The sequence below is a fragment of the Calonectris borealis genome, chromosome 19 (assembly GCF_964195595.1).
Source record: "Calonectris borealis chromosome 19, bCalBor7.hap1.2, whole genome shotgun sequence".
Classification (NCBI taxonomy): Eukaryota; Metazoa; Chordata; class Aves; order Procellariiformes; family Procellariidae; genus Calonectris; species Calonectris borealis.
In genome coordinates this window covers 12,671,650-12,697,930 of record NC_134330.1, presented here as the reverse complement: position 1 = coordinate 12,697,930, position 26,281 = coordinate 12,671,650, and the positions used below count along the sequence as shown (strand labels likewise).

The 26,281-nt window shown below is 45.3% G+C and overlaps 1 protein-coding gene across 1 annotated transcript in view; it reads right to left on the bottom strand.

The window, feature by feature from the left end:
- TSPOAP1 (TSPO associated protein 1) overlaps positions 1 to 26,281 on the bottom strand; it is a 72,004-nt gene that overhangs the window by 22,017 nt on the left and 23,706 nt on the right. The window contains exons 6-19 of the mRNA XM_075169055.1: positions 23,796 to 23,903; positions 22,183 to 22,266; positions 20,662 to 20,751; positions 19,223 to 19,345; positions 18,713 to 18,817; positions 18,303 to 18,353; positions 11,780 to 11,963; positions 11,218 to 11,438; positions 8,777 to 8,886; positions 7,067 to 7,176; positions 4,851 to 5,666; positions 4,164 to 4,315; positions 2,515 to 3,108; positions 244 to 546 (exon numbers count right to left, since the gene is read on the bottom strand). Of these exons, the coding sequence (XP_075025156.1) occupies positions 244 to 546; positions 2,515 to 3,108; positions 4,164 to 4,315; positions 4,851 to 5,666; positions 7,067 to 7,176; positions 8,777 to 8,886; positions 11,218 to 11,438; positions 11,780 to 11,963; positions 18,303 to 18,353; positions 18,713 to 18,817; positions 19,223 to 19,345; positions 20,662 to 20,751; positions 22,183 to 22,266; positions 23,796 to 23,903 (3,051 nt within the window). The remainder of the gene's footprint in view (positions 1 to 243; positions 547 to 2,514; positions 3,109 to 4,163; positions 4,316 to 4,850; positions 5,667 to 7,066; positions 7,177 to 8,776; positions 8,887 to 11,217; positions 11,439 to 11,779; positions 11,964 to 18,302; positions 18,354 to 18,712; positions 18,818 to 19,222; positions 19,346 to 20,661; positions 20,752 to 22,182; positions 22,267 to 23,795; positions 23,904 to 26,281) is intronic.

Here is a 26,281-nt window from a genome sequence, read left to right as displayed (position 1 = left end):
GCATTTTATCTTTCTCTAGCACACATACAACTGAAGTGTGGGAGGAAATAAACTGGGCAGCACCCAATGCAGCGATTGGCACGTGTATACACACACACGGACACACAAAACTGGCAGACACGTTTTATAGCACGTCGGTGCTCCCCCGAAGAACAGTACTGCGTAAGATTGTAAAACCTAGCGGTGTCAAATACAATCCACATCCCTCCAGGGGCAGAGACATTCAACCAAGGTTAAACAAACCTCTCTTTTCACTCTGGACATTTCTTTCATCACCTCCTTGCCAGGGGACAACCTCAGGAACTCCTGGCAGCTGCTCCCACCCGCGCTGGCATCTCGGAAGGTGCCCTCTGTCCCCTCAGCCTGGCTGGGGGAGGGCAGAGGCTCTGGGCTCAAGTGCTTCTCCTTTGCCTCTTTCTCTCTTTCAGCATTAGGACATTGTGGTGACTCTTCCATGGAGCATGCATGGCAGGTCTCCATACGTGTCTTCAGACTACTGTTAGACGGGCTTTCCAGCTCTGGCGCTTTGGTTACAGATTGCTCCATCTGGGAAACAAACCAAAAGAAGGTCATCATAAACAACGAAACCTGGGGGAGATATCACGCAATACTTGTGTGCCAAAAGGGGACCCTTGCCACCCCAAACTCTCTGACACAAACACTATGCGTTCTGCGCTGTTGGCACGTGAGTATTTTGGCAGGTAATTTGCAGCTGGGAAGGTTGGCCAGTCGTGGAACTAATCCCTCCCTGCCATTAGCTGCAAGCAGACACACGGTCTTTCCACTGCTGTAGCCCTGGCCACCACACCTGGCTCATGTAAGCCACAGAAGTGTATTGACGATAACTAGTTTTAGAGCAGCAGGAAGAAGAAGAGCCCAGGCTATACAAGGTCATTTCCCACTCTCATCTGCCAGAGGAATGTCCTACACACCAGCCTGCAGATTAGCTTCAGCTGGAGGTGAGGACACTACCCCAGCACTTCTTGGAGCTGGTAAGGGCTGTGAAGAAAAGGGGAATTAATGAAGAAGAATATACACAGAGAGTACAACTGCACAGACTCGTGGTTGGGTCACCTAGTTGGATTACAGAAATTTTAAATTTTCGTCTGTTTTCCAGTCACTTCAGTCTGGTGTTTAAGAAAACCTCTGGGAGATGGAGGAGTGGAACCCCAGGAACGAGGAGGGTGAGGCAGGTGGGCCTTCATCAACCATACCTTTCTCTGACCCTCGCTCTAAAATAAGGCAGCCTCCACTGTATTTTGCAATGGAGCACAACCTTGTCCTTACGTACTAGGCACACTTTGAAAATATTTACAGGATCAGACCCCTAGAGAGATTCAGACACTGCAGTGCCTAGTTTCTACATGTCCCCTGGGCTCAGGCAAAAGCCAGACAGGTCTAGATCTCATGTTTAATCTGACAGCTAGGATCCTTCTGCGCTTTCTCTTTGTTGACAGCCAAGTGAAGACACACATCTCGAGCAGGAAGGACAATCTGCATCCTGGAAGCACCCATTTCACTCCACTGACTACAAAGGAGGCAAAGCGACCCACCCATGTGTAGCCATCTACACTAGACATCTAAATGTGGGCAAATAAATCACAACAATTGACCTGAGGTACTGTGAGCAGCAAATGGCCAAGGGTTGAAGAATGATGATTGAAATTTTGTACTCAACATTTCAATTCTTCTGTGTATATACCCGGCCTTTGGTCTCTGGCCCACACAGCTGCTGATGCTCCAGCAATTATCAGAAGTCTTCCCCGCTTTTGACTACCTCTGAGCCTTTGCAAGCTCACGCTGCCATGATTAATAAAGTCATGCTGAATTGAACAGTTTGAAGCACTGCCCTGAGTCCCCTATGTCAAAGGTCAGAATGGGGAAAAGATCCTTTTTCCTGATGTAATACATCACACACCAACAGGACCCACTTCCCTCTTGTCAAGAGTGAGCACCTTATAGGCCATTTACCTGCTTTCTTTTGGGGCTCTCAGACATCCTCACCGCTGTCCTAAAAAAGCCCTGAAAGCACTCACCCACCAAATACCCAATGTCATGACAGCTTGCCACTTCTTCTCCAGACACGGCTGCCTCACTGTGCAGTCCACTAAGGTGCTCCACCGTGCCAGAGTGCCTACTCTGCCTTGTGCAAACCCGCTAGACTGGAGAAGACCCCTTCAAGTCAGAGAGCACAGCAGTGCCAGACTAACACTGACATCATCATCAGCAGGAGCATCCTTTTCACCTTCTATCTCTGACGAATTCTTGCTTTCCTGACTCTATTCCTGATCTGCTTGCACAGATGTGATCAAGCGGCAAGCTTCATCTGCTTTTCCAGGTACACAACAGCAGCCCATGCTCCCTGCCGGTTTGCCAACCACTGGATGGTGGCCCAAAGGCAAGAGTGTGTCACAGGAAGAGAAAGATGCTCAGTGGCATTTCGCTCCATTCCCCAAAATGATCCATTCTCCTTCCCAGCACACACGGTCCTGGGCAGGAGATGTAAGCACTTACCTGCAGCTTCGTCCCTTCGCCCAGGCCTTGCAATTCTGCTTCCCTTGAAGGGACAGGCTCCTTGCCCTCAGCAGGGAGCGCTGCGCTGCCAGCTTGCTGAGGAGGCACAGTCAGGCATTTCTTGTCTCGTGCAGCGTCCCGTCCCTGTGGAGAAGTGCCTAAAACCTGCACCAAGGAAGCACTGGGAGAGGAGAGGTGCGGTGGCGAAGAGGCTTTCTCTGGCAGAGATCGCGCGGAGCCGTCGTGGCTGGAGGAGAGATCAGTCAATTTGGCATCTGAGCTGTCAGTGGGAACTTTTTGTCGAAGCAGGAGGGCAGCCGTCTGGTGCGTGGGTGGGCTGCATGCAGGCAGAGAGCCCCTGGGTTCTCCACGGGGCAGTCTAGAGGTAAAAGTGGTAGAAACAGCAGAATCTGAAGGGGAAGAGTGGTGAGAGGCTCGCAGCAAGACTGAGGAAATCTGGGCTGGAACTGAATCCACCGACTCCCCGTACAGAGACATTGTTCTCACAGAAACCTCCCGGCACACCTGGAACATCTGAAGCTGGGACAAGTCTACCAGGACACTCCCAGCTGTTGGAGAAGTAACTTCTATCGCCTGCAAGCAAAAAAACAGGGAGCAATTACTTAGTGTGCACAGCTCAGCCCTTCTGAGAATGACAATTCCTGAACCCAAAGTTAATGACAGACCCTGAAGTGCTTGAGAGCAGGAGTGCAGAATTCTCACCCTTCTGCACAATATCAGGGAAGAATGAAAAGTAAAGAGAAATTGTTACCATAACCATTTAAGAAACTGGATGTTCTATAAAATAAAATATGACTATATTCCCTCCTACTCCAGGTTTTAACTTTCCTTGTTCCCTACGCTTTAAAACGCTATCCCTTTTTTTGGCCTCCCTTTTGCCTACCTTCCCAGACTCCTCCTTTTTTGACCTGTGTAGAGGAAAAAGCATTTCCATGATAAAAGAGCAATCATCCAACACAGCACCACTCTGTTTTGCACTCTGCTCCTTTAAACAGCTGTGGCTTGCCTCTCCCATGGCCAATGGCACAACATCATGTGGGCCGAAAACCTCAGGCCACTTTTAATACAGGATATCCTTGGAGGTTCTTTGCCAGTATTCGTACTGGACCCTGGTATTTGTACACCTCTCCCTTCGCCTGTCCCTAGTTTAAGAAAGGGCTAGAGAACTACACCTCACTCCTCATAGTCCAGAGACAAGCCCCAACTGGTGACAAGGTTGTGTGCTTGTACTCTGTCCACGCCCCACGGACTCATTGCTCGTTGAGCTCATTGCTTCCGCAAGGATCAAACTAGCGCCTAGGGTGAGACAGAGGAGGCTGACACTAATTGTCCTGTTTTGCTAGTGAAGGGTCCTGCCACAGGAACTTTCCTAGCTTAGTTATACCAAGAACACATCAAAAATCTGGACAGATGTCTTTTTTGGTGTGCATCAGGCAAAACAAACAGCCCAAGCGCTGTCTCTTCTCTGATATCATTCCTTTCCAGGCCAAGGACTGTCATTGCCTCCTCATGGCATGCTTTCTGGATCAAGCTTTCCAGGTTTTGAGGCTCTGCAACTGCCCACTACCACTGCACCAGCCTCCAGCCCACCGCACAAACGCCAGCCTTGCACAGCGTCAGCACAATACCTTCTGTCCGTCTGCATACACAGCATAACCGGTGACCCGAACTCCGTTGGAAGATCCTTCGGCATCAATGGTGACAGGTAACCAGCTGATAACAAGGATACCTGGCGAGGGACCAGCTTCTACCTGGACATCCAAAGGAGCATCAGGTGTGCCTGCAAGAGACCAAACAGATTTTCCTCTTGCTTACCTGACTACAGCGTAAAGCTAAATTAAACCCTGGTTAGAATCAAAGAGAAAACTCCCACACCAGACTTGCCACTGCAGAACTGTACTACAATAGCCTGGCTAGTCTTAGGAAATGATAGACAGAACCAGAGAAAGTAAGGTGCTCTTGTTCTGTCAAAGCTTTAATGCACAGAAAACAGAACTTTGCAAAAGTAGCTGAGGCCAAGATGCAGCAACCCTTAGAGCAAGGGTCATGGCAAACCAGATCTTTCAGGCCCTGAGAGGCATGCTGCTCAAATCAGCAAAGGGGATGTCTTCCCAGAGCAAACGAAAACAAAAGAGATAATAAATTTTTAAAATAAAGGAAGAAAAACACTAAGACAAAACAGTACAGCATCTGAGGCTTTGGGACCTAATAAACCTTGCTTCCCTTTGCCCCAAGGCTTCATAGCAAAGTATTGACAGAGCGCACTGCTCCAAGCGCTCCATGCACAGTGGCAATGGGCACGACTGCTCTTATACCTGCTATTGGGGTAGTGAAGCATATCACAGCCGAGTTCTGCTCCTGCCCCTCTGGGACCTCTTCCCAAGGTGTTTTCAAGGGCCGGGCCTCCAGCTTGGCAATATACTGAGTGCTCGGCTGCAGGTTGCGGAAGGTGTACCAGTAGACCCCAGGTTTTGTTATGTCACATTCCTCCCCATTGAGGTACACCGCATGGTTGTAATTGCTGTTGCAGGGAAGCCACACGACCTCTGCTGATGTGGCAGTGACGCTTCTGACTTTCAGCAAAGTTGGTGCCACAGAAAAATCTTGCCCCACAAAGAAAGTGCATCGCAGTTTATCAGAACTGCCTTGCTCTGTCACAGTCTGCACAGATACACGGTAAGCCTTTGTCTTTAAATCCAGCTTTTCAATCACTGCTTTGGTCTGAAAGCCACTCTTCACGTTTTGACGTAGCTCTTCATCCACATAGATGTTGTAGCTTTGTATGTCTGGGCAGCCAGCTGGCAATAGTGGTGGTTCCCAGCCTACAACTATGCTTCTGGCAAGCTGCTTGATCAAAGTCAATTTTCTTGGGTAAGGCACTGCTGTATGACTAACAGGTTCCTCCTGGTCTCCTTCTGCTCTACTGGCCAATGGGCTGATGCTACTCTCTTCAATGGAGAAATCACTCTTATCTCCACTGCTGGTGCTTGCACTGACAAAACTTTTCTCCTGGTACGAACTATGGGTGAGATCATTCAGCTCCGAAGGCAGAAACGTCATGAGGTCATCATCTGAAACTCGCTCAACAAAATTGGAGGGGACCAGCCCTCGCCGGCCATCCATCAGCTCCCCTAAACAAAAAACAGGAAACCTGTTACCACTGCACCTACCGTTCAGCCTTCCAACCCATCTGTGAAGACAACGTGACAACATCTATGCTAGGTCATAACTGCACTGCAGTCAGGAATGCAGAAAAAGCTCTGGGAGGTTATTCCTGGCAAAGTTTCTTGCGTTTCCCAGTTAGATCCTAATGGCCACAGTGAGAAGACTCACTGCTCCGCGCATTCCAGAGCCAACTAACTAGAAAGTTGTTTTGTGTAATTAGCTTAAGGGATTTTCCTTCTTCATTACCCTATTGCTCCTCATCACAGCTCTTTCACTAACTTAAGTGTTTTTTTCTAGCTTTTCCAAATTATGCAGATTGATGATTTTATGTCTTCTCCCAGCCATACAGATTTGGGTTTTGTAGTACTTCCTCAAGAAAGTCCATTTTTCCAGCTCTGGCCTTCTTTTCAGTTCCCTCCTTTGTTATGCTAGCTTCTGTAATAAATATGTCCCAAATATGACTGATACCACAGCACTCTTGGTACATGCAAGAACCATCAAATCACAGTCAAATGAGCAGTGCGTAGGGATTGCACTTACTTTCCCCTTTCAAACTCTACCTACAGCAAATCAACTGAAAGCAGGGAAAGCAGAAAACATTAGTAAAGAATAACCTTTTTATTCTTTAAACAATAAACAAACAAACAAATAAATACATGAGAAGCTTGGAAATAGAAAGAAAGAAAGAGCCAGAACAGTCAAAGAGCAAGCAGTGCAACATGGCATGCATTTGCCTCAGCTCTTGCAAAGCACCTCAGTAAATTAGGATCCTTCATCCCATTAAGTAAACCAGCTTCACAAAGAAACTTCATTACGAATTTACAGTCCACAATTCTTGGTTTCAATTCCATCTGACTATTAGTCAACCAGGATCATGTTTTCAAAGGTGCCAAAAGAGAAACACGCTGTATGACACCAAATAGGATAACAACTGTGATTTGGACTGCTTATCTTATACGTTACCCTGCCAAAAGAGCAAGAGGTAATCAAACCATCAACCGCCTACAGCCTCTGGCTCACTATGCGGTCATTGGAAAGAGGGAAACAGACCATCTGCAGAAGGTGCCCAGGGCTGAACATGTTTCTCTCCATGGCTAGGGAGGAACCATATGGGGATGAAACCTGGATTTCAGTGGCAAAATTCCCACTGAAATCACTAGACCAGCATCTCATGTTTTAGTCTTAATTTAATCATGACATAAATAAACCTTTTCCAACAGAATCTGCTCTTCCCTCTAACAAATTAACTTTGGGCAGAAAACCTTTATCTCGAGGTTTCAAGATTCACTAAATTCCTCTCTTGTGTTTTTAATAGAGATCAACTCTCCACATCAGTTCGGTCACATTTCATTCTACTAAAACACACCTTCAAAGAAACCATCTTCATCCATGTCTCCATAGATGTAAATATATTCTCCAGCAGTCAGCGGAAGCTCCGCCTCTGGATTTTCATTAGGTCCATCAAAAGGATTGTAGCTGAAATATTTACAATACGAAGACTTACTTTGTATAGCAACACATTCAAGCTGTGATATTAGATCAGCTTACAATTCACTGGGACTGCACCCACTTTTTGCAAGCAGCAAATTCCACAGAAAAAGGTCAAGACTCTAGTTTATGGTTTTATATATAACTAATAACGTATTGCTCCATGTTCAAACAGCAGCTAGGAATAGTTTTCTGAGTAGCGAAACAGATGTCTTGTGATGTCTGAAAGAACAGATCAGAGTGACCCAAGAAAGTGTTTAAGAAAAGGTTTGAGTTACCTGAGTGCCTGTTGTGTTTCTGAGTGTACCAAGTAGATAGGATAGGATACTAGTACCTAGTAGATACTAGTACCCAGTACCTAGTAGATAGTAGAACTCTGCATTTCTAAAATTGATATCCTTAAATTCACCTGCACCCTTAACTATTTTATGTAGATAGCCCTCTACGTTTCATGCATTTAATAGTTTTGACAAAACAAGTATCGAAAATGCCCAAAATTTGTAAGGTACACTTTACTTGCCATACGACTGTCATGGACAATCACAGCACAGAATCTCAAGATTCCCATGTTTAAAACCCTAAGAATGAGCTGATCTGTGCAAGAAGAACATTACATGAGTGAAAAAAAGATTTCTAGCCTTTTTTTTCATAATTATCCAGTCTTCAGGATCCAAGTTACAAAACTCTCAGTGCTGTAACTCCACGTTTTAAACAGCAGTCCAAAAGCTTCACTAGCATGAAAATGATAAATACATTGGTAGGTAGTTCTAACCTGCCTACCCAGGGATCCTTGAGCTAATCAGAGGGCCTATCACAGGAAAACGGCTCATGAAAAACCTTTATCTTTGCAAGCACCTACTGCCAATTCCTGCTTTTTAGTCTTTAGAAGGGATTTCAACATGCCAAAGCAATGTTATCCTCTCTATGAGCTGAGTGAGACCTTATGGGCCCAAGACTCTGACATGAAGACACAGATCACATTTGATCTGCTCCTCACAAGCACAGAATCATCCCAGTTCTCTTCCTCCCAATCCACAGTGTAAAAGCTGAAGGATATGTCAATACTCTTTGAACTGTAAATAGCGATTTGGGTTTGACTGTGATGGCTCAGTAGACAGCAAAGGTTATCAGAAAAATCTGGGTTTATTCTGTGCATTTTTTGTCCTTTTAAAATTACAGCCAGAAAGATTTTGGCCAAAAACTTCAGGAATTCAGGGCTGAAATGTTCTTAATTGTTGGAATAAGATTTCTTGGAGAAAATTGCTTGGACTATTCTGGAGAAATCAGACATTTTAAGGAATGTGTCAATTCAAACTCAATTTTCCATCCAATATCATATTAAAAAAAAAGTTTCACACAGTGCTGTTCACTGAATAACTAATGAGCTTACTGTGTTTTTGTTAAGCTAAGCACATTGGATTTGATTGTGCAGGAAATAACAGGTCTCAAAAAATCCCATGGAGGAATAAGATACATGGTCTAACCTAATACCCACCACTAACAGTGGTGAATCCTAGAGCAGAGTGTGAAGTAGGCAACTACGAGATAACCTGTCTAACCTCACAGACCACAAGAAATGACCCAGTACCTGTACCGAGCTAAGAACACCTGGAGCTTTGCGGGGCCTTGGCTGCCTGGCTCTGGCATTAGAGAGATGCTGTCGACATCCAGTTCTTCCATTTCACTTGCAGTGTCCACCTAAAAACATTAAAGATGAAGGATATGATATGTCCCAAATCAGAGTAAAGGAACACTCAAAGGGTTCGAACACCAGTGAACAAGTCCTCTAAGCTCATGTATGGTGCCAGTCTGGCCACTGGGCTAAGGACCATCTGGAAGACTTTTAAGGTGAAGAAGTAGTAATAAGAGGCAACAGCTCCAAGTTGCAGCTTCAGGGGTTCCAGTTAGACATTAGGAAAAACTCCTTGCCCAGGTGGGTGATGCAGCCTCGGGATAGGTTCCCACTGAGGTGAAGGATCTCCACTCTTGAAGAACTTAGAGCCTCAGCTAGGCAAAGCCATGGCCACACTGATCTGGTGTTGGTGACAGTCCCACTGGACTAGAGACTCTGGAGGCCCCTTCCACCTTACATATCCATAATTCAGTATATTCATTTCTTGCTACCTCTAAATGGTAGTCGTCCCTGTGTGCAACATAATCTGAACAAAGGAGACCTTATAGCCCTATTAGATGTCTAAGTCTCTAAGCGCTTTTGTTCAGGCAGTTCCCCTCCAGCACTTGTAAACACTTCAATATAATGTTTATGTACGTTCAGAACATTAGATAGGGCTTTGGTTGGAACTGGTAGGGCCATCTAGTCCAAACAGCTGGCTCTGATAACAGCCAGTAGCACAGGCTGAAGGAAAGTGTACAAGAGACAGGGCAAGCCTGAAACTCATCTTCCTGGTATAGCCTCTCGCTTTATAGCAATTAGCTACTTATGGACTTCCTAAGCTGGAGGCTGCACCCGGAATGCATTTGGTGGCTACTGGCAGAAGCACCTTTGAGAAATTTGGCTCAGCCTTTTTGATCCCAGTGACATTTTGGAATTTTACATCCAGTGGCAATGAGTTATGTAATGCAGTCATACTTCTTGAGGAAACGTACTTCCCGTGTGTTTGTTTGAAATGGTGCCAATGAACCAATTCAAGCTGCCTTTTTAAAGCACACCTCAAGGCAAACGTATTTTTGATGAACACCCATTGTAGGCACCAGAATACAAAGTAGGTATTTTTTCTAGTATATGAACTGCCAAACTTAATCTTTGAAAGAGTTCAGAGCACCTTTTCAAGGCAGCGTACTCTTGCAATGCAATCTTGCATCCTGTCCTAGGATAGCAAACACCTGCACCCTGTAACACCCAAAGGTGGACCCAAATGGAGTAGCTTTTAGTAGCCTGGCTAACACTCTGGAGTGTTCCCACAACCATGTGTTGCTGAAGCCAAATGCTCTACACACTGGCTCTTTTCCATCCCACACTGATCTCTGTAGGCACTACTGGCCTTATCTCTCCATGGTGGAGAGACAGGCATGGTGGCTTTCAAGTGTTCTCTTGAACTAAAAAATAGTAATTTTTCCCACTACAGAATTGATAGCAGTCACATACCTGTTCCTCCCCAGGGGTGACCTTCACTTTGTCTCTGAACATGACAGCTTCTCGGAGCTCTTGCACAGTGGTAGGCACTGCCTGCCACAGCAGCATCCCTTTGTTAGTGCCCTGGCCTCGGCAGCTCAAGACTTCAGTGTCCTCCACGTGTACAATGAGACACTGCATGTGGCCTCGAAGGTCTTAGCACTCAGGAAACACCAGTGGACCAAAAGAGCAAAAGCCACCTCCCATGCCATCACACCCAGCCCCACTCACAGCACGACTTTACCCTAAATTGTCACATCAAGCGATGCACAGCAGGGAGTATGAAAGACTGCTTAAGTGAACCCTACAATACTATGTAAGAGCTCCTGGGGAGGAGAAGCAACAACTGTCTATGAGATCTTGGTGACACAAACAAGCAAAGCCTATTAATTTCATCCCTCTGTTAGCACAAACTCAGCATCTTTTCATGGTTTCTTTCACCAAGTAGAATTCTAATACCTAAAAGCACCAGCAAAGAAGTTCGAGCCCCTCATCCACAGCTCAAGGCCAAAAATAGTCAGGACACAGTTCCTCAGCATGCTAAAAATAACAGTTTGTAGCCTTTGTGTGTTTTAATGGTAGCTGAGATGTGACAAGGAAGCTTAGCAAGAGCTTTCTACACTTCCCACCAGTGGACCTCCCCACCCCACTCCTTCTCCAAGCTCCCCGCACTCTGTCTAGCCAGTTGTTTCCTTCCTGGAGCACAGCAATATGTTCAAATGAGCATTATTACAGACATGGGCACCCAAGGCCTTTTCAATTTTTCCCTACAGCTTCTCTCTTTTTTCTTCAGGCAGCCAGGAGGGAATGTATGCAATGTTACTGGTGCTCTCAGCAATGCATTTATTCCCTCGTGGCTAGAAAGCACAGGCCGCAGAGGGGACTCCCATACCGACCTCTGGAGTTGGGCAGGATTTTGGACTGTTCTGCATGGATTCTGATTTTGAAGAGTTTGACTGAGATTCCACTTTCTTGGCTTGTTTCTGAGAACTGGTAGCAGCAACTGGGCAGCCAACAGTGGCATCAGGTGCCCGCTGTGACGACTCCAACTCATCAGCCTCTTCATTGTGAACCCTCTTTGCGCTCTGGTGAGTGAACAATCCAGGAACAGTCGATTCTGCAACAAAATAATCTGTCCATTACTTTTAGCCACAGGCAGAATACAAGATCAGCAGTGAGCATCACAATGAGCAAACACCCTTTAGAGCAGCTCAAGTCTCTAAAAACGTGACTCATTTAACAGTGCAACAGACTGGACACCCTGGGCTCTCTTTGGTCAGAGAAATGCCAAGTTCTCTTTATGACTACAAAATGAACCAAAGGTATTTACGAGAGAGAGAGAGAGAGACAGAGATCCCAAAAGTTAACTATATATTTGCATTATTTCCTTTACACCTTTCTATTTACACAAATAACAACTGATTTGTCAAAACACTCGCAGGCATCTCCAGCAATTACCCTTCTCCCAGTGGGGCTGTGGGGTAGAGCTGCACAGAGCAAGAGGAAGCTCAGAAGTCACCAGCGTAGAGGTGAGAAGGTCGATTTTTCCTGTTTGAAGCCGGAATTGTTTGAGTTCCTGAGACAGGAGGCTGAACTGCTCTGTTTGACTGCGACACTGGTCTTCTAGATCTTTCACCCGGGCCTGACAGGAGAGACACAAGATGAGGCACAAACCCATATCAAAACCACCAGTGAGGCCCCAAACAGCATTTGCCTTTGCTGCATCTTTTCAGTGGTTCTCAGACTCCAAGAACCTAAAGGTGTGCCCTGCCCAGGAATGGTCATTAGGAGCTGGCAGCTCCACACCTATAGTATCTTTGAAAACCTGAGGCTCATCATCTATGAGGAGACTGACTGCAAGCTCAGTTAGGAATTATCCCTGGAATGCTGGGTTTGAACTTCAATATCCTACCCAAGCCCTGCACAAGACCAGATGAGATAAGTCAAAGCTAAATAAGTCTTGAAAAGAAAAAGATTGCAAAGGCTTTGCATGTTTATTGAAGCATTAAAATGATGTCTCCAAAAGGAATTGCTCTCCCAATGCTCTATCTCGTCCATCACTCCAGAGGCTCCAGAAAGCTCCCAAAACCTTACCCTGGCCTCCCTACCATTCTGGGCAGGACTCCTGATTGTCCCTCCAGATCTTGGCTCCACCAGGCACTAGGGAGGGCAGAGAGCATCAGCACCCTGGCCTGAGCTGCAGAACATTTTTTTGATGTGGGCAGCCCACACACTTTGCCACCAGGTGATGACTTGTCCCAGGAAAATGCATGCTGAGTACAAGAAAGCTACATCTCAGCAAGATGAGATGCAGGGGAGCCTTGGGGAAATATTATGGAGAGGGAAGGACACATTCCTACTAGAGAACCATTTGTATTTTCTAGTATTCTCTTTCTACCATCTACAGATCTTCCCCTTCCAAAATATTGCTGAGTCCTGGCTGTTCTTACACATCCCCACATACTCCCTAGTTGTCGGCATATCAATCCCCGGAGAATGCAACTGCTCCTTTCCCTCTTCTCACTCTTCCACCATGCAACAGCTTACTCTGGCTTCCTAGAGATATCCTGTGCAGACCCTGCTCATGCACTTCAGGTAATAAGTAAACAAAAAGCATTAGTGCTGGATGGGAATATATCATCTAATCAGCAGTTCTTCAACTGAGTTAATGCAGTCAATATTTAATTTGGCATCAGTGCATCTGGCTGAGGTGCAGGCTCTGCCTTGCAAGAGATGACATTTGTTCCCTTTTTTCTCTTTGGGCTGAGATCACACCAGGCTTTGTAGTCACTCATCTCATCATTTTGAGTAGGTAAGATGCATCAAAACAGATGACTGCATAGTGCTCTTAAAAATTTTCCATTCTACAAAATGTTTTTGAAGTGTCGTCTTCTCCTTCCAACTCAAAAAATAAATTATGCCTTGAAATATTATGTGAGACAGAAAGTCTGGTTTTTAGGCAGCTCTAAAAATAACACATCTGACCTGGAAAAAGCTTTCTTTATGGTCTCAGAGTACCACAAAATCTTTCTAGCCCACTCCCTACCAACTTACGAGGGTGCATGCATTTTTATTTTATTGTGTCATATCTGTTTTAAACATGTCAATTTATCACTTGTTTCTTTCATAACTAGCTAGGCGCTCTCAGTCTTTAAGGGAAGCCTGGCAAAGCCTATGAAGTCTGGCAAGAAGTAATTGTCTCTGAACTGAAAGAGAATATCGGATGCCATGAGCAACTTCCAGAAGTGTCTGCATTCTCCACTTGCTCAGAGTCAACTCCTTGTTCACTAAGTCATGTTGCACAGGATTCCTCTGCAATCACGAGTGTTTGAATTTACTTACAGTTAAGATTTTTCACATAAATGCTTCTCCCCTATGCATTACAGCTTAATAGAGAAAAGAAACCATGAACAGTAAGAACAGTTGCACTGGATCAAAGTAGGGCTTCCTCTAGACCAACATCTGTCCCCAGTCCCCCCTTGGGACGCAGCCTACGACAAGAGACAGGTACAGAACGACTGCAGAACCAGAGAGGGTTTTCCTGTCTTGTCTGGAGACCTGAGCCAGCAGATACATCTGGATATTGTGTTTAATAGCATCACAATAGTACCTTGGTTCTGTAAATTTATTAATCACAGTTTAAATCCATTTATACTGGTGGCCAAGCCAATAGCCTGGATAATCCACAGTTTAATTCTGAAATACCTAATTAGTCAGGTGTCTTTTAGATCTTGTGTTATTCAAAACAACATACAAACATCCCTTAAGTATTACTGCCGCACCACACACAACGCGTACTTCTAGCCGTCTACTCGCAGAGGTTCACACACAGCTGGGCAAGCAGCAAGTTTCCAGGGCAGTGCTAGGAGGCAGCGGGATAAGGAAGAGAAGCCTAAGGACACGACCGGGAGCTTCAGGGAACCAGCAGGAATCAAGCCCCAGACACAGAAGAGACAGGAGACTTTTGTGTCTATGCCCAACCCAAGGGGGAGAGAAAGAGGAGCCTCACACCAACTGAGATTGAGTAGCATGCCTACCAGAAGAGGCTGCAAGAGCAGGGAGCAGAGCTTGGTGGGGTCAGTTTAATCAGCAATTCAGGAACTTACTCTGATTTTCCACACCAAGCTAGACCCAACCATCACCAGCTCAGCCCTGTCCTCTTAGACACTCTCCTTTTTGGCTGCTCTATTACACTTCTCCTACAGATGACGTTCCCCATCCAGATGTCCTTTGTTACCTTTCTCCGTATCTTCTGCTATATGTTTTTGAGATCAGAGAATCACAATTTTGCTAGAAGTGAACTCTACAGGTCTGCAGTCCAAACTCCTGCTCAAAGCAGGGCTAACGCCCAAAGGGATTAAAGGAACATCCATAACTCCACACAGATGCGGGTGCTACTTCTACAGGATGTGGGCATACCCTAATAATGTCCTTGGGCTGTTCCCAATTTCTTTCCTAAAAGTTCCCAACACTGTACTTGCCTTTTTGACCAGACTTGTGAATTAGGCTGACGTTTTTAAAAAAATCACCCTACCTCAAACACTGAATTTCCTGCCACAACAGGTAATTGAGAGCCCACCACCGTGCATGTTTAGTCACGGCTGCTTCTCCTGCATGTGCACGCCTTTGCACAGCCAGTTCACCTGTCATTTAACTTCCCCGTTACTCATGAGATCATCTCACAGCAATTTGCAATCAGATCTGAACGTGACTGTTGAAAGCAGTTTTCTATCAGCTACAAACACCATCACTTCCATATAAGCCCTCCCAAATCATTTGTGAATAGGCTGGCTAGAACAGCTCCCAGACTATAACTTCATTAGTGACTACCTCTTCTGTGAACGCTGTTATTCACAATCTCTGCTTCCCATCTTCCAACCAGTTACAAAGGACCTGTCTTTTTCTCCACGACACTTTCATTTGCGATGATATCGCCATTGCTTTTGGATTTCACTCTTGGACTGCAGGTAGTTCCCAAAAGACCTTTAAATGTATGTGACAAGTGGAGAAGGTGTGCAGTTGGACAATTCTAAAAAACTGGAAATGCCAAAAAAATAAAGCTCCTAATTCTAATTGGTCGAGAAAGCAAAGCATTTAAACAGAAAAGCAGCTGCTCCATCAAACTCATAGTGGTAGCTCCTTTCATTACATTTATTTCTTGGAGGTGACACTCTTGCAATCTTTTCCAGAGTATAATTAAAACAAGAATATCAAGCAACTGTCAAAGTCAGGACAGAGGAGAAAAACGTCCTGTTTGACAGGATTATAGCAGTACCTGCATGCAATCCAAAGTACTCTGGTAGCAAGAAGAAAAGCAGTAAGAGATATGAAACCACATCAGCAGTTACACTAGCCAAAAATCAACAACCTGCCAAAGATAACCCAACCCTCAGTTTGAATGAAATTGTTTTCTTACTGACTTACAGTATCTGCCTTGCTCCACACTGAGATTCCCACCTCATTCCCAGAAGCATCTGCTTACTAAACAAAAGCCAAATCCCACATACCAAATGCACGAATAAGATAACCATTCTGAGGGCACTTTTTGAGGGCCTCCAAATCACAATATGCTTTGAGCCAAATCACAATATGCTTTGAGTATCAGTGCTAAATTTCAAGCCTTCTTTTCCTAGCACATTGCAACCACCCATAAAATCAACGGAATCGACGCTTTGTGTCCAGACCTCTGAGACACAAGGAGTGCTGGGAATCAAGGCACAGCTCAGAACCTGGCTTTGACATGAGTTCAAGCAGCTAACAGCCTGCTCAGTCATGCACCCTGCTCCTAGGTCAGGGAAAACAAGCAAAGTTGAGCTCTGTTCACCATATTTCCCCAAAAAATTCTACACTGGATTCCTGAAATCAGGCTGTTGCCTTTTCCATCTATGCAGTGCAGAAGGCAGTTGCGAATCTTGTCTCATGTACTTTGGAACCACTACTGAACTCCTTCATTCCCATGACAATAACCCTCAAGGTTTTCTTTCTAAGCTGAGACAGTCCTTCTATCCATGGCATTTCTGCACACAGAATCCATCCCATAACTCTACTCACCCCCATCACTGCCTTATCACAGAACTACAGAATAGCTGAGGCTGGAAGGCAGCTCTGGAGGTCACAGAATTATAGAATCATAGAATAGTTTGCATTGGAAGGGACCTTTAAAGGTCATCTAGTCCAACCCCATCACCTAGTCCAACTCCCTCAGCTCAAAGCAGGGCCAGCTAGAGCAGGTTGCCGAGAGCTTTGTCTAGTTTTGAACATCTCCAAGGAGGGAGACTCCACTTATGACAATCATGTGATTCAACTCTTCCACCAGGGAAACAGACCACACTCATTCTTCATTAATACTACGTCAAAAAGCAATCCAAACACATGTAAAAATGACAATACGCAGTGTAGGCACCCTAAGCCTCCTAATTTTGCCCTACACTGATGTTCAGGAATGACTATGATTATAGTTAAGTCTTTTAAATGGCTGTTACTCCACATTAAACTGGCTTTTAATGACAATTTCTCTTTCTTTGGTCCACCTGGTGTCACTGACTTATAAAGCATCTCTGTACCAGTAACATGAAAGCAAGAATATTTAACTGATGAGGCCCTTGCAGAAGAATACAACCGGCCTCTCAAACACAGAACAAAATGACTGTCCCTTTCTTCCTTTGCACAGGTAGATGTCTAGTTTAAACCAAAGTAGCTTCTCCAATCCTTCAATGAATTAGTTCAGAAAACATTTGGCAAGCACCAAACCTCCCTTCCCTTAAAGGCTGCTAAGAAGCCAGATAAACACCAGCTGACGTAAGAGCAGCACCCGTAAAGCTCTGATCCTGTCTCTGCAGCCGAAAGCAGATGTCCCAGAAAGGACGTGGCAATGGGGCAATACACAAGGTCACTTCCCCACGATATTCACCCAGCCTGCACAATTTCAATCCCATTCAGTAGGAGCCCAGCACTCTCGGGCTGTACAGTTCAGATACAGGTCAGGCCCCCTTCAAAGGAGATGCTATTTGCAGCCATGGCGCAATCTCCTCCATCAAGGACGCTTACCATCTCGCTCAACTCTCCTGCGCTCCTAACAGCCACAGCGCTGCTGCACAGCAGCGGACACAGGCAATTCAGCCTGCCATCTCTGACTGTACGTCACCACTACGGACACGGACACGGCCTCATTAGCGTGAGATCTCACTGTCCAGGTGGTGTTCAGCAAGGCATTCCGCTCGGTCTCAGATGTGTTAGTACTCAGAAAACCTCAGTGGACTGAGGGAGCAGAAGCTGCCCCACTTGCCATCACACCTAACCCAACTCTTTGGCAGCCACTAAACCACATCAAGTTCCAGGGTTTGGTGCTGTGCCTTTGCAGGTCCAGGAATCCACAGCCAAGGTTTTCTCCAAAGTCATCCTAATAAACACTGAGATAATGCAAATCGAAACCAAAACAGTGCTCATCACATCTGCCAGGCTGCGCTGTTAAGCTGTCTGCCACCACAGCAAAGCGTGTTCTGTGTGGATGTCAGAGCTGATCCTGGCCTAGCAAATGGGACAAGGGAGCTGCCTCAAACTTCATCACTCGTTATGCTCAGGCAAAGGTCACATTTCTCCTTTTTTCTCCCTAATAAAAAGCATAAAGCACATATACACAAAAGAAATTTCAAATCACATGGACTCAAGTATTCTTCCTCCCTACAGATGATCCTGGAAAATGGAGCAGGCAGATCTGAGGTTAGTTACTTAACGCATCCCTGAAAGAGTTGTTGGGTACAATCTGAATGAAGTAACCTATCTGAGGACTGAGCAGGCCAGGATTTAATCCCCGAAAACTTTGACCCCAGAGACTACTCTGCCAGCACAACCAATACTTGCTCAGACGTTAAAGCATTTTGCTCAAGAACGAACAAAACCCAGGGCATCAAGAAAGCTGACATTAAGAACAAAAGATACCAAATCTGCAGCCACTAATTCATCTCGTTTTCTTCTGTCTTACCTCTAGAAGCTGTACTGCTCCTTCATGTTCTCTTTTTGCCTCTGCCTGCGCCTAAGAAGAAATAAGAAATTGAGTAAATAAGAAAGCAGCCTGTCTAAATTCACTTCTACTATCATCACCACTTTGATAGACCATTATAGGTTTAAAACACTGTACAGACTGAAAGCATCTTTGGTCTTTGGACAAACAGCAGTGAGAGATCAGAACTGCCATTCATGAGAAAAGCCCTTCACTTTGCTCAGGTACCAGAGTTCCCCTAGACGCAGACACTCTTCCCTGGTTTACTTTATCCCGTAAACTCACATATACCTCTTCCATACACCCCACTTCCAAGGAAACAAGGTGCAGGAGCCCCATCACTTTCCAGGGATTCAGAGGGTAAAATGCCCATTCTCTCACATGCTGCATACCTGCTGCAACCGTTTGACTTCCTCTTGCTTCTCCTGCAGGACTAGCAGCGCTTCCTTGTGCTCGACTTCCAGCTGCTGCCTTCGCTCAGCCACATTTCTCATGTGCTGCAGAACAATTCACAGAGAGATGAAGAGCAACATTACTGAAATACTGTCCTGTGTCCTGTCACCGGCCGTGAAGTCAAAACATGGCCTGTATTTCATGTCGTCATTAAACAGAGGAGAAAGTTAGAAACTCTTACCACAAGCCAGAGCAAGACAATCAAAGAAAATCCTTAAATCAGCGATGGCCACCTTACTTCCCCTCCCACCCAAATCCCTGAAGCAGCCTTTCTAAAGCACCTCTGCCCACTTCGGAAGGCCATGTTCAGTATCCCGCAGAAGCAGAATTCCCAATGGAAGCACACAGACAAAAGAATGGACAAAAAAAGCAAAAAGAGACAACATGTGCCATCCAAAAGCAGCACGAAGTGTCTGGACGGTCCTTCCAGCCATGTGGATCCTACTGACCTTCAGCACCTGCTCTAGATTCTCCAGCTTGGTTTGGAGTCCTTGATTCGTCTGAATTACTGAATCCCGTTCCTTAGTAACCAAAACAACCTGCAATTTCAGGTCAGCATTCTCAGATTCAACCTGAAGAGAAAGGATTTTCAATTAGCAAAAGTAGCCATAGGTATTCCTTGTATAAATAACGGAGGACAATTTATTTCTGTATCTCAGTAGGTTGTTTTGCAGACATATTTCTACTTGTAATGATACCAAAATCATGAACCTCGTCTCCCTCTGGCTTTCACTCAAAACAAATACACGAGCGTTTGTATCAGTCCGCAATGTGATGAACACTTTGTTTGCACATACCGCTTCTCTCACTAGACTCATCGCCCCTCTCCATTTGCAAGGAGGAAGGGACTCAGATATGATCAGGCTACATACTGAAGAGATACAAAAAAAGCAGAAAGGTCTACAAGCTTTTTTAACCCTAGATGGTAGGATTAAACACAGAGACAGTACAGAAAGTTCAGTAGCCTGCTGAAATCATGTTTACCTTCTCCACTTCCTACAGGAAATTCCAGCAACATATTTTGGTTCTAGAGCGCACTATGACTCGATAACTATTAGCAATGCAGATTATCAAGCAAAGACAAACATTTCCACTTAGAACAGTTATTAAATATGTGGGAAGCCTTACGCATGGTGGCAACATTGACATATGGGACAGACAAGTGACTTTCTAACTCTTGTGCATTACATTTGTCCAGAGAAGGAGCTGCGAACAGAAACCATGGAGGATCTTCACTGGAGTACTAAATCCTCCACCACTCTCACACGCAACAACATGTTCCTAGAACACAACCCTCCAAGGTGCGGCCACCCTCCCCTGAAATCCGCTCTGCAAACTGAACAATGCAAGTATCCTGCCTTTACCCCAAGACCTGAAGCTTTTGGGTTTCCATCTGGCAAGGGCAGCTCTGAATTGCAGGTGTGGCTTTCTCTCCTGCCCCATCATCAGCCACCAAAACCTCTCTTCAAGGATGATAAAAAAAAAGTCAGAGGTGACTGAAGACTTTCAAATACACCACATGCTTGCACCACTTGCAGTGATGGGTTCTGTCCTACTACCGCTCTGACCAGTGCACACTGCTCCCCACCAACCACTGTCCGTCTTTGGTTATGAACTCATGAACAAGTTACCACAGGTAAACCAAGTGTGAACTTAAGTAAGGACAAAGCATCTCACTCAAGTCTTGGGAAAGAAACTCTGTAACAAAAACAAGGCCGTTAACTGCTCTGCTTGCAGTTACCATGGAGTACGCAGGACAGAGAGGTACACAGATGGGCATGCGACCATTACTCAGCTGGCAACTTGAAAATCTAGCATGCTAGCAAGTTCTTCTCAGCAAAATTTTACAGAAGCTAATGCTTCATCTGATAAAGATACTGCTTTTTACCTGTCCTGCCCATCCAGCCTTCTCATTCAGCTGCAAGTTCTCTTCGGCCAGTCGTGCATTTTCACTTTGTACCTCCTGCAGCTGGATCTCCTGTCCAGAAAGAGCAGCATTACTATACCAAGGCCCTCAGACTACCTCCCGCAAATTATTCTGCAGAGCAGCTCCACAGGATGCTGCCACATGGAAGGATGGAAGGCCACAGCGTGCAGCACTGCTCAGGCAGTTACCAGCCCTGTGCCAGATGATGTCTTAAGTTTCTTCTCCCATTTACGTAGCCTCGAAGTCCAGAATGAGAAAGACATTTCCTTGTCTACTTCACAGCTCCAATGTCACATTATTTACATATTGCTGTCTAGAACTCCATTTCTACCTACAACAATTCATCGAGTTTCACCGTTGGTTCAAGATCAGAGTCTTCTTGACAAATTACAGTTAAGGAAGAAAAAATATTTGGAAGAATGATGCTAAAGAGAGTTCTAGACTGCAAATTCAAGAGTTTTAGATGGCTGATTCTGAAACCAGGATTCAGTCTGGAGTTAAGAAAGCAACATGAGCCAGCTATCACTCTGCCTCAGAGAATACTGTCTCTGAGCAGGCAGGAGACCATGGACGTAGGGAGAGACACTGACCGAATTTGTCACGTCCAGTCCATCTGCAGCAACTTTGTACAGCATTAGAGGAATTTAACAGTTGCATAATCACATGACTCCACACATGCACATTTCCCCAACCCAATGTTTTATGGATCATCAAATATTTTCTGGCTATCCCAAGAGCTAATTCCCTGTGCGCACAGTCTAAGTCCCAGTACTTCAAAGTGAGTTGGTCCCTTCTTGACCTTGAAAAGCTACCGTCTAACAACATAAAATGACCAACTTATTCCTTAAACGTCCCGTTCTAACCCAGACAATGAGGCTGAGCTATGCACTGTGAACTGCATATGAGCCTGAGCTATGCATTAGAACTGACCTGAACGGAGATTTGAGCAAGACGTAAAACATCTATTCAGAGGTAAGCACTCTTGGGTGAAACTATACATTGTCATAGTCACTAATGCCACCGGTGCTGCTCAGCAAAGTAGAAACAGAAGGGGGAAATCCAGATACTGTGATATGACCTGCAAAATCTCGATGAAATTAAACAGAGGCAAGATTTCATCCAACAAATAAGGACAAGAAAATGACCGTGGGTTTGTGTAATTACCATCTCAAGATGGAGAAATCTTTCGATACTTGTCTGGAGTGCGTGTGAAAATGGTAGGTGTCTCCTCAAACTAGCAAAAGCCACGGAGTTTCATCCAGTGATTTATGTAGCTATATTGAACCCACAGCTAGCTGAAAGACTAAATAAACAATTCCAGCCTCAAGGGCTGGAGCCCAAAATTTGTGACACTGTTCAAATTAAGAGAAAGAATGGTGATTCCTTATTAAGATAAACCGAAGAGAATCCAAGAGAGGCACGCAACAACTTAGCTCCTCTTCTACCATTATGCTTACAACAGTAGGCAACAAGAACACTTACGAGTTCTTTGCATCTTTTATGCTTTTTCCTCACTTCATGCTCAAGGTTTTCACATTTTTTGCGCTTTTTCTTGAGTTCAAATTCCTGCACGAAACAAGCATAAGTAGATCAGCAAGTCCACATTCTTACAATGCATAAGAAATTCAAGCCCAGCTTCTCAGACTCAATGCTGTATTAGCTATTTTTATTTTCTTAAGAAAATCTTTTTGTGACAAACATAAACAATATAGAAACCATGGGAGATTTTTTTAAAAGGTAGTAAAAAGAAAAAACTTTTCAAGGGAAACAGCTATTCCTCTCTTCCCCAAGCCTTTCATCTTCTGGAAACAGTTCTGTTTCCCATTTGCACAGATTGTTCCTATTTGTATAGAACAGTAGGGAGGATGGGATGTGGGGAACAAAAAGACAGAGCTGTGCAAAATATTCAGCTCGAAACACTAGCTGTGCTATCTTAGCTCCTATTTTAATCCAAATGACATCTAACAGAGAGCAGACATCCTCTGGTTATGTACCTTTATCTGCAGTTAATCGCCACCACTCTTGGTTCCTCAGATAGATAAGAACCGCTAAACCTCACTGTGAACTGTCCTAGTTTGCTGGAATAATTCACAAGGGACATACTGGAAAGGACATATTGCCAGAAAGGACTTGGGGGTACTAGTGGATGAAAAGCTGAGCCAGCAATGTGCGCTCGCAGCCCAGAAGGCCAACCGTATCCCGGGCTGCATCCAAAGCAGCGTGGCCAGCAGGTCGAGGGAGGGGATTCTGCCCCTCTGCTCTGCTCTGGTGAGACCCCCACTGCAGTGCTGCGTCCAGCTCGGGGGTCCTCAGCACAAGACAGACATGGAGGAGGCACCAAAATGATCAGGGGGGTGGAACGCCTCTGCTATGAAGAAAGGCTGAGAGAGTTGGGGTTGTTCAGCCTGGAGAAAAGAAGGCTTCAGGGACACCTGATTGCAGCCTTTCAGTACCTAAAGGGGGCTTATAAGAAAGATGGGGACAAACTTCTTAGCAGGGCCTGGGGGGATGGTTTTAAACTAAAAGAGGGTAGATTTAGACTAGATATGAGGAAGAAATTTTTTACAGTGAGGGTGGTGAAACACTGGCACAGGTTGCCCAGAGAGGTGGTAGATGCCCCATCCCTGGGAACATTCAAGGTCAGGTTGGACGGGGCTCTGAGCAACCTGCTCTAGTTGAAGATGTCCCTGCTCATTGCAGGGGGGTTGGACTAGGTGACGTTTAAAGGTCCCTTCCAACCCAAACTATTCTATGATTCTGTGATTTTATATTCCTCACACGACATCTGTCCCACGTCAGTCATATCTGTTCCCAGTTCAAATAAGACTAAACCAGATACAGCATAGAATCTACTGGTGTGTTTCCCTCTCATTTTAGTGTGACATATTCCCCGCCAGCCCAATACCTGGAGCTGCCACCAAGCAACACTCTCCATGCAGGCGGCCTGTGTTTTCCCACCGATTCTCCGAGTTTCCCACTTTTGCAGAGCAGCCGCACCCAAAAAGACTTCAGTCCCCAAAATCTCTGCCTGGACAGGTGAAAACCCCAAGAAAAAGCATAGCACTCCTTCACCCAAAACCAGGTTCACAACTCACCAGCTGCTGTATCTGTTGGCTGCTCTCTTGGTCTGTTAGTGCATTTTTGGGAGGGAAATTTTCATACTCTTCAGAGGCAGGTCCCAGTGGTTGCACACCTGGTTCCACCTGGAAAGCAAGCGAGATGCCAGAGAGCTCAGGGACAGCCAGGGCCATAGAGCATGCCATGCACACTGAGGAAGAAGAGGTTCTCCTGGCAGTACCGCCTGGGAGAGCAACGCTCCACGTGAAAACCCCCGACCTCTGAACTGCACCACTGGACATGGAGAAAGATGAACACCACGCCACCAGAGACCTGTGCTGGGAGTCTTCTGGAGCACAGCGTCAATCAATCCAGCTTGACTAAACCACCCACACGCAACAGTGGGCTCCAGAAAGCTCTCAGATCTGAGTTCCCATTTGTGCCTCATCTAAGGTTTCAACGAGAGGCATCAGCAACACCTTTCACAGCCCTCTCCAAAGCAACAAAAAGAAGATGCAAGATGATCAGAAGGGAGAGCACAACCCCTCATAAGCAGCAGAAAGCAGAAATCAGTGAAGATGTCAGAATCTAACGGCAGGGAAGAGCAGACAAAAAATATCAAGAAATGGAGCATCCCACTTGGTAGCTGAGGAGGACTGAAATGGCAGCAGACGTGCTATGGCTTATGTGCCACCACCAAACCACATGAAAGGAAACACTTTTCTGTACACGTTTGTACACAAGTTTCTAACAAAATGCCTTTTAATTTGGGCTACAGACAAACACACCTTTAATCCTCTGAATTTTCACTCTCAAATTTGACTTGACATTGTCTGCCTAGAGTAATCCCTGACAGCAAGGCAAGGCCTGAGGTAAACAGAAGAAAGAGGGCTTTGATAATGTTTTAAACATTGATTTTAAAGGTTTTTTTGATAAATAGATTTTAGGGACAGGAGACCTTTAGGATCATCAAAGCCAACCTGTACAGTAAGCAAGCAGCAGGATTTTGTGACTCCATCTCAGCCTTTAACCTTCGGTTGACCTCTCGTCAGAAGTGGAATTTCTCATTTCACTTTGAGCATCGACAGTGCTGAGGGACCTACGTTACCGAGTCTGAGCTCCCTTTACAGTCAGTCATTAGGACAGTGTCTAAGCATTATACCAAAAATGTGATTTCTTTTACCTATTTTAGGCTTGAAAGCCATAGGTTTTATATATACGTCTATATTCGTGGCTCCACTGCTGAAAGACAGAAAACTCTAAGAGACTACACTCAAACCCAGGCCATCAAGGTTTTCACATTTTCTGCTACAAGGACAATTCTGAAACCACCTCCCATGTGAACCTTATTCCCTATCACCCATGGAGTTCACTTGGAGTCCGGCAGTCTAAGCACCAACCAGCAGCTGGACGTCTTGAGATCATCCACCCAAGCCACGGTACCTGACGAGCCTCAGCCCTCGGGAGGTTTCAGACATGCTGTGAAACCAGATTTAACTCTGGAATATCCATGCGTAAATGTTTCTGAGACTTTTTTTTTAAACTACCTGGCACATACTAAGTTTCAAATACATATTTCACAGGTCCCCCTCCAAAATTATGCTTCCTCGCAAACTGAAAATGTTGCATTTTGGTCAATTTTAATGAAATTAGGTCCCAAGGAATGGTAGTGGATGCCAGCTAAGGTTATATACTCACTGCACAAGTACCATGCACTATGCTTCACAAGTCATGCTCTTTTGCAAATAGATACGCAAGACAAATTTGCTTGTTTGTGATCATTTCCCAGCAAAATGCTAAACAAAATTAGGACATTCCTAATTACAGACAACTTACAAAAATTACAAAATTATAAATTTGCCCACATGGACCTAATTTCCATCCAAGAACAAAGACGTGCCCCCAGCCACATGCTCATATACTGTTATTTTCACGCAGAACCCAGACTCATCTCCGTATTAAATAACTGATAAACGAGACTGGCACACATCACGAAGAGAGCTGTGACCTGGAGTCGTGCCACCTCACTCACAGCAGGGACTGGAAGATGCTCAATAAATGAGCCAGGTGCAAGGAATCTGTTCAACCATACAGTTAAAAACCACTGCAGAACAGCTGCTTCCCACCCCCCGCGCCATCCACCCGGGGTGCCCTGACGTTGGCTGAGAGAGCGGGATGGGGCCGTACAACCGATCAGCATCCCCAGGCTGTACCAGCTAAAGCCGAATACACAACAGGCACAGAAGTACCTGTACTTTGGCAAATGACCAGGAAGTTTAAAGCATGCAACAGAGTAAATTAAAAATGTTGTAGACTTTCTAGAAAGCTCTGCCCTTGGCACCCAGAGAGCATCACCGCAATCCTGCCCCAAAAGAATCGCTACAGCGTTTTCCACCTAAACATGGCCCATTCCCTCAGCTGTGCCAGGGCAGCTCTGCGCAGCGTCAGGCAAAGCTGGACCAGAAAACTGATGCAGGTTTCAGGACAAGGTGGGAGGAAGGCTGGGTTCGCTAGGTTGGTTTTA